The sequence below is a fragment of the Poecile atricapillus genome, chromosome 3, assembly GCF_030490865.1.
Source record: "Poecile atricapillus isolate bPoeAtr1 chromosome 3, bPoeAtr1.hap1, whole genome shotgun sequence".
Classification (NCBI taxonomy): Eukaryota; Metazoa; Chordata; class Aves; order Passeriformes; family Paridae; genus Poecile; species Poecile atricapillus.
This window is the reverse complement of record NC_081251.1, coordinates 98,105,466-98,122,511: the sequence shown is the minus strand read 5'-3', so window position 1 is coordinate 98,122,511 and position 17,046 is coordinate 98,105,466. Positions and strand designations below refer to the sequence as shown.

Genomic DNA, 17,046 nt, shown 5'->3' with positions numbered 1-17,046 from the left:
CGCAAGAAAAGTTCCAAGGCCACTCTGAACAATTACAGAAAGAGCTGAGCAGAAACAGGTGGCTCAGACAGCTTCAAAGAGAGACAAACTAGTCAAAAAATCTCAAACTATATGGTATCTAGTTCAAAATTCATCCTTGTAATTAGAAGCTGATAAGCTGCCATGATCGCTGTTGTTAGCACCTGGCCGTGAGAGACTTTTCGTGTAAAATCGCCTGCTTTTGCAAAATCGTGCCTTTTTCCTCTATCAGCAAACAACAAGAGAGATTGAGAGAAAAAACTGCATTTGTTAAAGTTAACTTTGTGAGGCTTTTTTTTTCTTTCTCTCCGTTTTTCCTCGCTGCGAGAGTATGTACAGAATGTGAAGAAAGATAAGAGCAGAGCTGCAGCAGCAGCAGAGCGGGCCGTCCACCCCCCGCTCCCTCTCTCGGGGGGGGGCACTGGGATGGTGCCTGGTTTGTTGCAGAGTCATGATTTACTGGGTTTTCAGAATGTTTTTATATACCATTGTAGAGTTAATTTTGTGTTTTAAGTAATTATGAGTTTATGCAATTGCAGTTTTTAGAGTTTTACTAGAGAAATTATTGTGGTTCTTTGAAAGTTAAGAAAAGAAAAAAAAAAAAAAAAAAAAAAAAAAAGTGTTTAAGGTGAATACTAACAGAAGTTGCCTTGCAATAATTGGTTTTAGAATCCAAGGTTAAAATATGGTGTGATTTATAGCTTCTAGGAAAACCTTCTTCCAATTAGTGTTATCTAAAGAAGAGATTTGTGGTTTAAAAAATAATTAGTCAAGAGAATTTTACTGTATAAAACAAAGTTAAGTTAAAGTATATATTATCCATTTGCTCGTTTTTTCCACAATTTTAATAAAGAATCCATGTTATTGTTATATTGTGTTTAAAAGGTATATATTAAACTTTTAGCTGCTTTTTTGTAGTAACAGAATAAGATTAAGTTAAGTTTTCATTTAATATAGATTAAGTGTTAATAGAATTAAGGATGTTTAGGCTTAAATGTTTTTAAGTTAAGTTTCCTAACTTAGATATTCTTTTAAGGTTAAGTTTGTTATTTCCTTTTGTCATATATAATTATTGTGGAGTTTAGAACAGTTTGCTATGCTGTAAGCATCTCATAGCTGCTACTATTGAGAACCTTGTTTTAGAAATGAGTTAAGAGGCATCTTTCCAGTTTAAAGCCTAGGCCCTGGCCAAGCCTTGACTTTACCTGGACAGAATGTTTGCCAACAGATCCAGATATTTTCTGTCCCAAATCAGTATTTGAGTCACTTTTTGACTCAACAATTTGACCCTATTAATATGACAGCTGGATCAATTTTGAAGTGGGCTTGGAGAGTCATTTTCCGGAGGTGATGATCCAATCCTTCACTGATTTTTGTTTCTGTTTGTTTGCTAACTATGGGATGCTAGTGCAGTGTTTTAGTAATTAATAGCAGTTTTATATATGTTATTAATAATGTTTAAGATTTAATTGATTTTTAACTAGTATAAGTTCTTATTAATTGTGTATAAGGTTTTGTGTTGATGTTGTTGCTTATAACAGAAGTACATCTCATTTTTATTTTTTTTTAAGAAAAAACGGGGGAAAATGGATGCCCCACAAGCATTTAATTAGTATAATTTATTAACTTCAAGGAGAGAAGTGTCTGTGTTTTGTTGGCAGGTTCAAAAAGGTCACCAGTCCATCTGACCAGACTGTGTGCCTCTGAACACACGAGATCCAGTGAACAGAGATGTCATCACACAGCCGTGGTACTCCAGCCATGGATCAGAAGTGGACCTGTCAGGACACAGTTGTGTCTGAACACTATATAGACAGTTGCCAACAGAAATTTTATGTTGTTATTATGATGTTGTGTCTCTACCAATTTTTCAGGTATCCTTTGTTTTAAGATTTAGAAGGATCTGAAGAACAACTTGAACATCAAAGCCCTCAGTCACCGATCAACTGCCAGCTGACATCACGGGAGCAGTGAACGTTCCAGGACTGAATCGTGCTGGAGAAATTCTGTAGAAGATCTAAGAAGTGTAGAGACTCCATTTAATTGTATATAAGGCAAATTGTAGTTGTGTGTTTACCCTTTTAGCAAATTGCTTTCACGCTTAGACTACATATATACCAGAGCACCTGTGTTAAAAGTAGTTAGATAATAGTTTAAGTGTTTAGCTTGTGTAGTAATTGTTATGTTAGTATAAAGTATAAGTATTCCCTCTTTAAGAGGTAGTGTAAGCATCTTTGAAAGTTCATTTAACGATTGAAGTTCTAGCTGTGAGTTTGCAAATATGGTGTCATTTACATGGTAAAATGCTTATGGTAATTGTGTTGTGTATAGTCATGACCAACTGTCTGCTAACTAACATCCAAAAGTGACAGAACATATGGGTCACTCTGGCACATTGAACTGGCCAAAGGTCAATGTGTTTGAGCCTAGCCACACCTGGAGATACTTTCGCACCTGTCTCACAGGAGTCCCTGAATGGGATCCTCCGGCATTTAGGGGTTTAATTAGTAACGAGATTTGACTGAATCGATTGGCAGTGTTGCAAGAGTGCAGTCGCACTGCTGGCTTCACATTAAGACAACCTGAAGCCTGTTAGCAAGCAAAAAATTACCAAAGTTCTTAATGTTACAACCCTCAGAAGAATTGGATTTGTTATGTTCCACCAATACCTCGGGTGGATGGATAATGTTTGAACCCCCGACAAAAAGTCATTCTAACAAAGTAATACAGCACTGGGTTGCAGTCAACCCTATAGCTGATCTCGTTACTACCATTGAAAGTAAAGCCTTTATTCGTGGTGCAATCTCACAGGACAATTACCAAAGTGATTACCTAGTTCCATATTCCTAATCTGTGGAGATAGAGCATGGAATTAGATTCTTGCTAATCCACATGGAAGACCCTGTTATCTTAGGAAACTCACTTTGTTCCACCCAAGCTTACATCTATTGTTGAATATAGCTAGCAAAATGAAGAACATCAAACAGTCAAGGCGAAGCCTGAATGAATTAAGGCCTAGCAACTCTAAAAAGGCTCGCTTGCTGGACTAGGAAAGAATTAAACTTAACATCCACAATGTTAAGTGAGCTTTCAGCCGATGTGAGTAGTGTGTATCATGCAGTACTATGAAACTAAGTTGCAATTGACCTTTTGCTCTTAGCACAAGGACATGGTTGTGGGGAGTTTGAAGGCATGTGCTGCTTGGATCTTGCTGATCATTCAGCTTCCATCCATGAGCAACTACAACAGCTACAGGATGGGTTGCATGCCCTGAAAGAAGATAGTGACCCCATTGAAAGTTGGTTCGCCAGCTGAGGCATCACTGGATGGTTGAAGTCTCTTATGCTAGAAGGGGGACGGACTTTACTTATAATGTTAATTGGGATAACAGTCTAAGTTGTAGGTTATCTTATCCAAAGCCTGGTTTGTGCAAAAGAGAAAGGGGGATTTGTTGCTATATTTTATATATTAGTAAAGGCCTGTATGCACAAACCAGCCTTTGAACTAAGTCGTGATATTAAGGGCTAAAGTCCTTGAAACCTTCATGCAGAAGAGAGAGTAAAGCAAAACAATATCCTTGTGTGTAAGAAGAAAAATGTAAACTGTGTGTGTTAGCCAATAGTAGCTCGTTCTGCTCGCAGACCCTGTAGAACCCTATAAAGGTGTGCTAAAGATAGAAATAAACTGGCATTCACGATTACTTCTGTGAAGACTGGTGAACAGCTCGGGGGTCTTCTCAATAGACAATATTCTGTTTTACCTTAAATAAACCCAAGGAATGGAGAGTTAATATGGACCTCCAAAATGCACAACTGTAAACACAGTGGAACATAATTTTTCAGTGAGCAAAGTATTTATGTTTGAAAATATCTAGGATACTACTAGTATTCTTGATCTCTCCCATGATCTTCTTGAAGTCCAACTATCACTGTGGCTTTTGATTTTTTACCAAAAATCCAAAGTTTTCAAAGCACATAGGAATCTCACTCTGTGGCCCATGCTATATGAAGAGATGAAGCAGGCATTTTCCAACTCTGAACTTAATGTCTATTGCTTTGTTTTCCACAGGCAGATGACACTGCACTCTTATCCATCTGTTTGTTTGGTTTTTTTTTAAGTACTACACATCTATGTGTGAAATCTTGAAAAAACAAAGAGATTTAGCTGCCACTTTTAACTTATGCCAAAGGGATGTAGGTAGGTCTGCAGGACCATTATGGTCCATGAAAGTAATTGTGGCTGCTATGACTGAGGAATTGTCGTCCTACATAATCTCTTGAAGTCAAACCTCAATTAAGAGTAAATGAAGCTGGTTTTTGGAACTCAACAGTAAAGAGGCTATGAGGGTTAGCACATCAGTGAAGCACAATTGTTTCACTGTGTTTATTATCTAGTGCCTAAAGAAAGTGAGAACAGTCGGCTGTTAAATAAGCAGTGATAAGCTGTCAGAACAATTTTGTGCACTAGAGAAGATACAATTCTCTACAATACTGCTTCTGGAGGAAAGGGGAATTTCAACCCACCCTAGGTGTCTTATGCGTAACAGTCCAAGGACAAAGGGCAAAAATGAGAGATTTCCACCCAGACTCTTCACTGTGATGTGACCACAGGCTGCTCCATGTCCTTGTTCTGTACAGGTGGAAGATAGTGTCTACCTGATGTTTAGCTCAGGCTACAATTACCTGTGTTTTATCAGTGTCTGTAAGTACCCAAAAGTGGGTATCAAAAAGATGGACCAGGCTCTTCTTGGTGGTGCCAAGCAATGGGACTAAGAGACAATGGGAAAAACAGAAGCTCCACCTGAACATGAAGAACAACTTCCAGGGACCATGCACTGGAACAGGCTGACCAGAGGGAATGTGGAGCCTCCCTCACTGTGGATATTCAAGAGCCATATGGACACAATCCTGTGCCATGTGCTCTGGGATGATCCTGCTCAAGCAGGGAGGTTAGACCAGATGATCTGGTGTGGCCTCTTCCAGCCTGACCCACTCCATGATTTCCTGAAATCAATGTGATGAGCTGTGGCCCACTGGGGAAAATGGCATTCCTCAGGCCAGGTTATTGTTGAATACTGGGAATTGATGCTATTCCACAGCCAGGGCTCATTCTCAGTCCATCTGCACAGAAACAACTGGAGAACATGGCACCACCCAGTACCTTGCCTTCATTCACAGTCCCATCTCGTACAGCTCCAGCCCTAACACACACCCTAAGCCTTGCTCATTTCCTTTCCCCTTCCAACCATTCCTGTTCCCTGGCCTGTCTGACCAAGAACACTGTCACTTGCCATGCTGATACCATCCTTCCCTTCACTGTACCTGGCATGTCCTCAGCTCTTTTTGCTCCGTGGTTTCATGCCAGTCTGCTGTAGCAAACGACATGCACCTGCACCACAAGTTGAGTCCAAGCTTCATTGCTAGGCTTGACTGCTCACAGCCTGGTTCTAACAATCCCAAACAGACATTTAGCAGCTGGGGAGCCAAGAGGTGCTAAACCCTGCTTCACCTGCACTGAGCAGTGCTGTGTGCCCCCCACAAAACATGCTGCACTGATACTGCAGTAGCCAGTGCTGCTCTCTCAGCTGGGGCATCTGCTTCACACTATCCCAGAAGCAGCTCTGACAGCACAGAGACAATCCATGATTTGAGGATACTTGAAAAGGAACAACAATAAATAAAAGTGAAGAAAGTTGAAATCACAGAATATCCAGAGCTGGAAAGGGACTACAAAGATTATCAAAGTCTGTCTCCTGACCCTGCCAAGGACAGCCCGAAGAATTACACCATGTGCCTGAGAGCATTGTCCAAACACTTCCTGAACTGTGGCAGGCTTACATCTATAGGTGAAAATCCTTGTCCTACATCAGGAAAGCAAATACAAGTGAAGATTCTGGCTCCAGAATCCAACCATTGTCATGATGAGTAAGCAGATTTGTTACAGAAAAGGCTCAGTGTGTGAAACCCTTACTGAGTTTACCAATTTCTTCACATAAGATACAAATAATTACCAGTAACAGTAACATGCTGTAACATCTTGAGACTGTTAACATTAACACAATGTAGACTGTGTAAAAAGATGAACACTTGAGATATGAATGCTGCCTCTCTTCCAGCTGAAGACTGATACACACGTGGGCCTTATGCCTGCATCACTTTTTAGAATCTTCTGTCCAAAAGAAACAAAGACTGCATGTGTCATCTTCAGCCCTGCAGCTACCCAGCACAGGGAATTTCTTATGGCTCTTGAATGAGAAAAAGGCAATTTCAGGTGCTAGGACAGAGCAGAAACAAACACCCTGGGGAAGCCCTTTTTAAAACTTTTGCCATTTGTAGAGGCAAGATCCATGAATCTTGTCTTCTTATAGAACAGCAGTGGTGCCTTTGGAAAGCTTTTTTTCTCCTCAGGATGCAGGCACAGAATCTTTCTCAGTGTTTTTGTGGGGAGAGCAGACTTGTCTGAAAAGGTATCCACCACAAATCTTAAGCAACCCAGAAATTTCTGCTTTTAACAACTGCAATCTTGTACATAGTCTTCTGCAAGAACTATTGGTATAATAAATGCTGTAAAAAAAAAGCCTCAGTATTATACTGAGACATGACGTGCGTTGATTTGAGTAAACTCTGATATTTTTAAACCTATTTTCCCCTATTTTCATACATCTCTGGAAAAAAAAAAAGTCTGTAAACGTCTTTCTCATTATCTAGATCAAAACAGTTGCAAAACGGAGTCTAATGACCACTTCTATCTGATGGTTCTGTTCTCTTACACATATCCTCTGGTTAAGCGCATATATTTCTGAATTCAGAGGTAGGATTAAAAACAATCATCAGTATTAACTATATATGAGATCCTGATAACTGGTGAAAATTAAATGCTGAAAGAGAAACCAAAAAAAAAATCATAAACAAATATAACACTTTAAGAAAGTTGAATTAATTAGAAATTTATACTTTTGTTCTCTTCCTATAGTTAAAAAAAAATTAACAATTGTTTAAGTACACGATTTTAAAAACAGTGGCTTATGACTGACACATTTTCAGTAAATCTTCTAAATTGCTTAAACAAAATCAAACACAATTCCTACAGTCACAGCAAACCAACATTCATATGAAGATATTTACAGTGCAGTGTTCTAACTCATTCTCTCAACTTCACAAAATGACCACATAATCGATTTAAGTGTCATCTATGAACCATGCTGTACTCAGATGCACACCTGTTTTAGGATTCCAACCATATTCTGCTAAGAGGCTTTACAGGAGTAAATCAGGGGGTTAGATCTGTGACCTCTCCCAAACAGGAATCCAGACGGCAGTTTCTCCTTGCAAAGACAGCTCCATTTCCAAATCAGCCCAATCAGCAGCCTAATGAGAGGCAGTGGAATCTATACTGCACAATCTGTGATATGTAAATGCTTGTATGTTGCTAGAACAACAGTGGAAAAAATATGTTTGGCCAGAAGCAAAAAAAAATCAGCTCTTTTTCCTTCCACTTCTTTGAATTAATGAAGAGACACACTCTTAACTAATTGCTTTGGCTGGCCAGCAGGCTGCCTGTGCTCAATGATACCATTAGGAATTCCACAAACTTTCAGCTTCTAACACTAAGAACTTCCAATATGTGCTTTTTAAGAGTAAACCTCAGAATTATTTTTCTTTTCAAAAGATGCTTTTTCTCTCACTTCTTCCCACTAGTTGCTGCATCAGGCATAACAATACACAAATATGCAACATGCACTTCAAACTGGGAACTCGTCTATCCCAGGAAAACATAATACTTACAGAGTACCCTGCTGACAAAATGGCATTCAGAGCAACTCTGAGTTCACAAATAATAGAAAACTACCTCCCTGACATGATTACTTCAGGATTGCCACATATATCCACCTGCACTTTCTCAAAGCTCAATAGCTCTTAATTTTACAGGTCTGAGTTGTGAACATGCATCAAAAATTCCCTTTTCATACTTACAACAGAAAATAAAGAATCTAAACATCAGATTGGATCATATTTGTCCTTCTTCACACTTAATTGGATTCCTCTTTTAGAACAGGGAAACACTTTTTTCAAATTTAGTAATCCATAAAAAAGAAACAAGCAGACAAGCATTCAAAAGATGGCTGGCTTTTGTCCTGGAGGCTATTTTTAAAAAAAATTAATTAAAAGCCATGCAATATTTAAAGAAAATATAACACTGCTGTAATTCAGCTAGTTTTGTCCCTTATTTGTTTTGTGAAGTAGAAAATATAATTATCAGCTTCCTACAAACAGCTGACTTTTTGGTTAGATTGGAGCACGACAGGGACAACCTGTAAGGATGTTAACATACTCAAACTGCAGCATCCCAAACATCTGCTTAGCAGCCTAACTTTCTAAACAAAGGGATCCACTGAACCAGAGATGAGCTGTGCCTGAGCCCTACAATATTGGACACCAGTTTGAACAGGGTAGGCTCAACATCAGATCACTGCCCTACGGCTTTGACACAGGCCTCTGACACAGTGAACACCCAGTTCCTTCAAACTGGAAATTCTACCACTATGTTAGCAAATGTATCACCACTCTACGGACTCAGTGTTACAGTATTCCTCACTGGATAAAAAACTGACAGCTTAAACTGTCAGCAGAGGTCACAAACTAAACAAGGCCACATCATTACCTGGCACCCCCACCTCTAGACCTGATTATCATTTAGTCAGCTCAGAATCCTCCTTCTGATATTGCTCCAATCTTAAGAGATAGTAAAAATCTTCAAGAAACAACTTCAAAGACAGAAACACTGTTAAAAACTACCTCTGGACATAGACAGGGCAAGATGGTTATGACCAAAGGAGGGAAGCAGAGCCCTGTCATCTGCATTCCACGATCATTTGTAAAGGCAGCTCTGTGACAAACATACTTTGTGCTTGGCATGACTGTTTTTGTGGTTCTTTTTGGCACTAAACGTATCTAATATATGATGCAAACCCTTGTACATGATTTTGGATTCCAATATTGCAGTTGACATGAAATTTTAGGAGGTGTGATTCTCACAATACTGCTGTGAAGTCTGTCTTGGGCCAGTCTCTTCTACCACAGCCTCCAGAAAAACCAAAGATGTGGTTACTATAGGTATGCCAGTAGATTACATGATCTGAAATGACTGACAATTCACAGCCTGAAAGAACTTCCTGCACCTTAAAAAGCATAACAAATATTTCAAGGAAGAAGAAAAGATTATGCTGGTGACTGTGTACATGGAAAAACAATCCGCATATCAAAGTAAAAAAGCATCTTCTGATCAAAGTCTCCTTCATTCCCAGATCATCTTGTACACAGGGTCTCCAACTTGAATCGTTCCAGTTCTGTCAACAGCAAAGTATTTCCCAAAGAGAGGGCTGGTTTTGTAAATGTGTTTCTCAGAAGGGTCACATAAACGGTAACTGCAGAGAGAAAGCCTTTCTTTAGAATAAGTGGTAGCAAAACCTACACATCAAAATATCAGTGATGAAGGAGAGGACATGCAAATAATGATGCCTTGTTTTGGCCATCATACTAGGCTAAAAACTAAATAAATATTGTAGTTAAGAGAACCGAGCAGTTTAAATGGAAGGAAAAAAGCCTGACTGTATTCACTCATTCATGTTTAATATATACAAAAATCTTTATAGAAAGAAAAGTCAAAGAAGCAAAGTCAGACCTTTAGATACCTTAAATACCCCAAGCTTTCACTGTAGCAGATATGAAAGAGATAGGGAATGTGAAGTTCGCAGGAAAGAAGAGAACTTCCTGAATTTTCTTATCACATAGAATTGCAAGAAGTAGACTGGAAGCCAATATTACACAGATCTTCACACTGCATTATTATGTCCCACACACACTTCAAACCACTTTTAAAACACTAGCCTAACATCTGTTGGGGTCCAGCCTAAATCCTCTCCCACAGCCTAAGAAACAGTGATATTTTTATAACCTTTTCAATGTTTCCAAAGGCTCCTTCCTGTCGATGACCCCTGTGTCTGGATTAACGGTTGTTAAAATACACCTGCAATGACAGACAAATCAGTCAGGGCATCTTATCATAAACCTCTCTGCTCCTATGTAAAATAAAGGTCTCCAGTGTTTACCTGCCACAACACACGGTCCCTTTCATCTCCACATCACCAATAAGAATATCCTCCCAGGTGTCCTGAGGGAAGTAAACATTAGGCACATATTAGACACAAGCACATGCAATTACTTTTCCAGAAGTGGCACGGTCATTCACAAAAAGGTGCACCATTCCAGATACCACCTTGACTATCACCTTCAAAATGAGCATAGTTACACTACAGTACTATAATGAAAACCCTACTGCCTCTGCATTTATCCAATTCAAGACACACTAATAATTCTATCTGAAAAGAGAGACACAAGAGTAATGAATCCTGTCCTGCAACATACACTTGTCTGAAGCACTGAACCTAAAGCAATTTATTCCTACTGTATGGGTGATAATCTGTGACCTCTGGTAAATCTACAGTTTTGCAGAAAAGAAATTTTCAGAGGAAGTAAATTTTTGCTTCTCATCTATACAAGCTTTCTATTGCAAACCCTCCTAGGAGATAAAAATCTCTTCCTGCTTTAGGAACTTCTTCAATTTGAGAAATAATCATTTATAGACCTGTGTTCTCCATCAATGTTTTGCAGGCATTAACGCGAGCTGACAGTTTATCTCTCTGGAACTGAGTTGTAAAAATCACAGAATAGCAGCTTTCCTCACCCTTGTTGGCACCATCACACAAATCAACTGAATTATAAAGAAACACAACCAAGCCTTCAAAAAGACATTTAAGACAGTTATTTTACCTCCTCAAAAGCACTGCAGTCTGTTACAAGAATATTTGGCCTGAAGTTCTGTATCTTAACTTTCTTTTCCAGCCTGGCATTTAAATCGTCCATTGAAGCTTCGGAGATGATCAGGACTGGGCTGCAGTCAGGATAGGCAACCTACAGAAACAAACACCACCAAATCCTAAGGTTGCTGTAGGAGCATGGGAGGAAAGTCACTGCATGGCAAAAGACAGGCACTGGAACCAAGCAGCCTTTTAGGCTGCTCCATTCAAGTTTTGATTTTCCTGAAAGTAGGTTAACAAGGAAAACAACATGCTCTTCCCTATTTCAGTCACCATGGTAATTTCTGTGTGCTCAAATTGCAACACCAGAGGGAGTTCCACATCCAGAACAGCCCATACACAATTACAGCTGTCCATTCATCAGTCTGGGATGCCTGGGAAGTGGGAGGGCCATATTAGCAAACAGGGCCAATGAGCGGTATTTAAAAAGCTCTAAACCTCCAAGAAGTGGAGTTCCACAGAGGTAGGGGGAGGAAAAAATAATAAAAAAAAAGAGACACTTTGGTAAGAATTTTAGTGTACAACCCTCCTGCCTTTCTCTTATACTATTCTTACTCCGTGCCTTTCTTACATTACTTACATGCCTTTCAACCACAAGATGATGAGCATTGAAATAAGTATCACAAATATTCTGCCTTTTCATTCTTGCTACAATTCCAGAACATCACCCCTCCTAATCTGATGTCCCTTTTGCTGAAACATTGTGTTTATATTGGTCTCAGTGCCCTTACATAACAAATACATATCTATAGAAGTCTATATCGAATATACCTTCTTCTGTTTGTGCAACAAGCAAGACACTGATGCCCTATAGATAATAACATCACTAAAGCAAGGTACTCACAATTTTAATTAGTTTAAAAACCTTGCATTTGATACAATTCAAAGCATCTCCACCTGAAAGAGTTGTTCAGAAGAAAAAGTAAGGCAGCAGTGGCTAAAATGATATAAGGATGTCTGAACACAGCATCTCCTTTCCATAATATTTCTTTAATATCATAACTTCACACATCTTTCACAGAAAGAGATTAAACCTCTGAAACGTCCTTTGAAGTTTAATTCCTAGGGCCACAAGTATAACCATCCTGTTTAAACATCAACCCTTTAAACAAAATACAAAGTAACACAACTTGTATCAGCACACTCCCATACCTAACAAGGGATAGGGAGTGGAATTTTTGGAAGCAGCACAGATTACACCCTCAAAACATCATTAAAAGTGTAACTCTTTTTTATTCACTGAGACACAAAAGGGTACTGAATTCTGCAGTGTAATAGTTCCTCTTCAAGTAGCAGTTTCAGACTCTTTAGCTGTGAATGGTCAATAGCTTAAAACCAATTTGAAGTAAAAATTAAGCAACACACCTCTTTACAATAAATAATACTCATATGGTTTTAGTACACAACTACACACCTTGCTAAACTCAGCTCAATGACCAAAGATGGAAGGCGCAGGTTCTGGTGGGTGGGTGTAAATGGTTAAAAGGACACACTTCTGAGAAAAGGAGCATTCATTTACCTCATCTGTGTTTCGGAAAAGGGCTATTGAGTCCTTTGACTTTCTTGGCGCCATGAAGGACTCAAAGTGCACCAGTCGACAGGGCTCTGAGTTCAAGAAGGTGGTGATCCACTGAGCCACTTCATCACCACAATCTCTGCCTTGGATATCCTGTCCAAACACCCTGGAGAGTCACAACACATCAGTAAGTTAGCTGGTAACATGAAGGTTCAAGGAAGCTTCTTATCTGAAGGCAAAAAACATGTTTTAATAGTGGTAGCAATATATAGAAAACAAATCATTCCCAAAGGGCAATCTCCTTGATTTCAAACTGTGTTTTGAAAGCTACGGAACATGGACATGACCAGACAATACCAGCTGGTGAAAGAATGAGCTCTGAAATAGTGTTAATGTGCCCAGGGCTAACTGCCCCGTCAGTGACAGTAACAAACCTACCTGCTTGCCCTACTTCAAGGAAAAAAAGGGCCTGCTCCTGCATTTGCACGTGACTGCTACACCAAATGACTTCTACTGAGAAATCAACTGAAAGGTAATTAATTTCAGAAAATGAACAATAGTCTGAAATTATGTGATTAGTTACCACACCTGATAAGTACAAATGTTATTAATTAAAAGCATCTCTAACTGTTAAGGAAACTTTCCTTTGGATTTTAGTACTGTCAAACTTCAGCCAGAGACGAGTGACACTTTTCAGCTCAGACTTCACATACAAAATAGCTCAGTATCTTAACAGGGGTTAAAGATTTGTACTGGAAACAAAGTCCATGGGGCACAAAAAGCCACTGCCAGTAGAATACAAATAAGTCTATGCAAGGAAATTCTCCTGGCAAGAAAAGCTAAAACTTTGACTCAATGTTTTAATGAACTTTAACACCAGTCTTGAGTAGTTTTGTTACATTTTTTCAAAGTAGCCACTTTGAGGCAAATGCACTGCAGTTTCCTGGTGCAGTCTAATTCTGGGCAGCTTGAAGTATCGAGATGTCCATGCAGCTCATCTAGAGTGAGCCCAGCTCCTAGGAGCCCTTCTTTAGTCATCTGGAGGAGTGATCATTAGGATGCTGCCATCAATATCCCTGCTCCATTTGCTGGTACTCCTGTGTCACAGGCAGGAATTAAATGTCATTACTCCAGACAGCATTCAACTGCCTTTGTCCTCCCTCTATGCCACAGTTCCTGCATGCCTTCTGACTGGCAGGACAACAGAGGCAAGGCTCTTAGAGCTTCCAACACTACTGCTTTCCACTCAGGAAGGAGACCTATCCTAAGCACGCAGTACTGTAGGGATCCATGGGATTAGATCACACAATTTAAGTGTTACAACACACACTGACAAAGGGCACAGATAAAGAGCATGAGGTTTCCTAGCCAGAGGGAAACACTCTAACATTTGCACAAGCAGAAAATGTACCTATACAACGGCTTTGGTCCTATATTTGACTCTCCCAAGCACAAGATTTTTAAATACCTATATAAAATTTGCAAGTGGACTTAGCAGTTTTCAAAGCAGCACATGCACAGCTGTATACAGCCAGATGCACTAAGGCACTGCTTTAGCTCCAGCTTACAGGGCATGAGCTCCCATGGGCACCCAACTGAGGGCAAATTTATTAAGACAAAGAAAGAAAAAACAAAAAAAAACTAACCGGAAGAACAAATCACTGAGCTCTAAAACTGGAAAATCCAAGAAATCCAAGCTAACTTTTCATTACTGCAATGTATTAGGCTATTTAAATATTCTTCTAGTGACACAACAAATTTTAGAAAAATGACATCTCACAAACTGCATGGTTTTGCACTGCATGTGCCATTGGCTAACACATAGGCATTATGCACAGGTTTGTAGACGTCTGTTCCACTTCTCCAGGAGAAATGCTACCATTTGGAACTTGCACCTGCCTTGTATAAACAGTGACACTGAGCTATGCTGATCAAGGGTTTCCACAGCAACAGACTTATGCTAAAAGCAAGCAAATGCAGTTCCTTGGCAGTACTCCTTTAGTTACAATTACAGTAGCTGGTGCATAACCATCTCTGCTATGCAAAGAAGAAACACTTACAGTATCGTTGTAGGGCCTCACACCATTTACAGTTTCTAAACACCTAGATATTAATTGACATTTTAGCAGAGAAAAGGTTTTCCTCTTCCTGCTGGCAGTTTTCCAGCATGGCTTTCTATACATAGATAAAATAGTTAGGCCTGCACTCATACAACAAAACTCTAGGCACACAGCTAAATCATTCTTTGTAACCCATCCACCTGAAACTCCTTTGGGACAGCACCTATAGGGAATGCCCTAAGTCTCTGGGATGCCAGTGTTTCCCTTGTGACCTCAGGGTGAGCCCTTGACTACCAAGTTTTTAGCTGAGGCACCTCAGTTAAATGCCTAAAGACAAGGGTCAGGGAATCTAAACTCCTACATCTCACCAGCTCTGAATGGGCAGCGTGCATAAAAAATGCTGATGCATACAGCAGTTGTGATCCAGAAACACCAAAGTGCATGACTGAGGCTCTGAGATGCAGCTGCTCACTCAAGCAAGAACAAAAACACTAGAAGTAAAAACAAATGAGCAAACACGACATTCTATGAATACAGAAAATCACAGTTCATTTGGCAGATGTGTAATACATAGTCTTTGATATTGTGTCATCTTTTCCTAAGATTTGTTTTCATCAGTGTTTAGCAGAATAAAAGCAGAGCTTTTGTTATGACCATTCCTGGCCTCCTGTGTAACACATACAGAACAGTCTGGATTAGAAGCAACCTTAAAGACCACCTAGGACAACTCCCCTAGCATAAACTTGGGCACCTTCCAAGGTGTTCAGAGCCCCATCCAACCTGGCCTTGAACACTTCTAGGGGTGGGGCATCTACATCTCCTCCGAGCAACCTGTGCCACTGCCTCACCACCCGCACAGTGAAGGAGTTCTTCCTAATAGCTCATCTAAACCTAGTAACACCACTGCACCTTGTCTTGTCAGTACAGGCTCTGGTTGGAAGTCTATCTCCCTTAAGCAAATGGTGAGAAATACCCGCAGAGAAAAGACACAGAGGTACTGAACTTTTACACTCCAATTTCTGCATAAGAAAATGTGAAGCCTCACACAATCTTGAAAAGCACACGAGAAAGTACTGAGAGAGAGGGAAGCGGGTGAAAAAAAAAGCCTTCTTCAGTACCTGCAGTTTCGGACGGGGTTTTTCTCGGGAAGCTTTACAGGCACGCTTATCCTCTCCATGTCCCCGGCCTCCAAGATCAAGTGCCCGTTGTCACAGTTGGCAGAAACAAGGACGAGCCGCGGCTCCTGGCGAGCCGTCACCATGTGTCCGTCCTCCCTGATGACGAGCCAGAACCTGCGGTGGGACGGGGCACAAGGGCGCCCAACAGCGTTAGTTGGGGGCTCGGCAACACCCGCACGGCAGGTGCTCCTTCCCAGGCCCTCGGGAAAACAAACACTCGACAGCCGCGGAGCCACACGGATGCCCCAGGGCCCGGCCCGCCTACCTGTCCCGCAGCTCCCCGCTGCGCAGCCCCATCGGCGTCACCTGCGCCCGCCGCACCGACACCCCCCGGCACGACTTCACCGGGTACACGAAGAGCCTGAGCACCGTCCCGACCCGCTGCAGGCGGCGGCGGCGGCGCGGGCCGGCCCAGCGCCAGGCCCCGAGCAGGGCGCCCAGCGCCAGCAGCGCCGCCGCCCCCCACAGCCAGGCCGGCCGCGCCGGGCCCACCGCGCCCCACGGGCCGCTCATGGCGACTGGGCCCCGCTGCGCGCCCGGAGCGGCTGTGGGCGGGGCGGCCGGGCCCGGCCCCTCACACCGGCCCTCACACCGGCCCTCACAGCGGCCCTCACGCCGGGCCCGCCCGGAGAGCCCGGAGCCCCGCCGAGCCCCGACCCCCGGTGCGAGAAAGGGGGCGGCGCAGCGGGGAAAACACACGGCCGAGCGCCCGGCTCGGCAAAGCAGCGGCGGATGATGTTTTCTGTCTGATATCCGGGCGTTTAGTGAAAGCAGTGCTACAGGAAGTGTGGGCTGTGTGGGAATACACGAGTGCGTCAAATTCATGCGTTTGGCTTGGCTCGGAGAAGAGGGGAACAGGTGGCTGGATGGAGGCGTGGAGGGCAGCAAGTGGGGTGTCCAGTGCTGTTCGGCTGCCCTGGGACATCTGCACATCCCAGCTGCCTGGTACCGAACTCCTGAGACCCCTTCCGAGAGCTTTCTGTTTGTTCGCAGGGTCTCAGGGAAGTACTTCTGTGGGATACTGTAAGAGACGGCCCGAAGATTCCCTCATCTGCCTCATGACTGCTGCAAGGACACTAAAGACCCTGAATATCACAAGGGACTCGGTACAGGGGTTCTGGTCTAGTTGAGATGGATGTTTGCCAAGTGATTACAGGTGGTTGCTGTGCTGTCACGGTATACTGCCCTCATTCCTGCTGGCGAGCAGAGGCTTGTAAGAAGTGGTTTGCTCTGTACCCTACACCTGCCCCCCTGCGCAATGGGTTTCATCACAATGGTCATCAATCTCCTCTGGTTTTGGCCCTGTGCCCTTCGCTTTGTAAAAGACTATAAAATACATCCCAAACTTACCTTCCCTTGAGATCTCCCCAATGGACAGAAGACTCTGTGTTGACAGAT

The 17,046-nt window shown here is 41.8% G+C and overlaps 1 protein-coding gene across 1 annotated transcript; it reads right to left on the bottom strand.

Moving 5' to 3' along the window:
* Nucleotides 1-6,932: 6,932 nt before the first annotated feature.
* LOC131577874 (mitochondrial amidoxime reducing component 2-like) lies at nt 6,933-16,956 on the bottom strand. Its single transcript, XM_058836048.1, has 7 exons — nt 15,914-16,956; nt 15,589-15,762; nt 12,414-12,576; nt 10,848-10,988; nt 10,127-10,188; nt 9,973-10,044; nt 6,933-9,442 (listed from the first exon to the last, which is right to left on the bottom strand). Exons 1-7 carry the CDS (start codon nt 16,579-16,581, stop codon nt 9,313-9,315), a joined length of 1,410 nt encoding a protein of 469 aa, XP_058692031.1. The 5' UTR covers nt 16,582-16,956; the 3' UTR covers nt 6,933-9,312.
* Nucleotides 16,957-17,046: the final 90 nt, after the last annotated feature.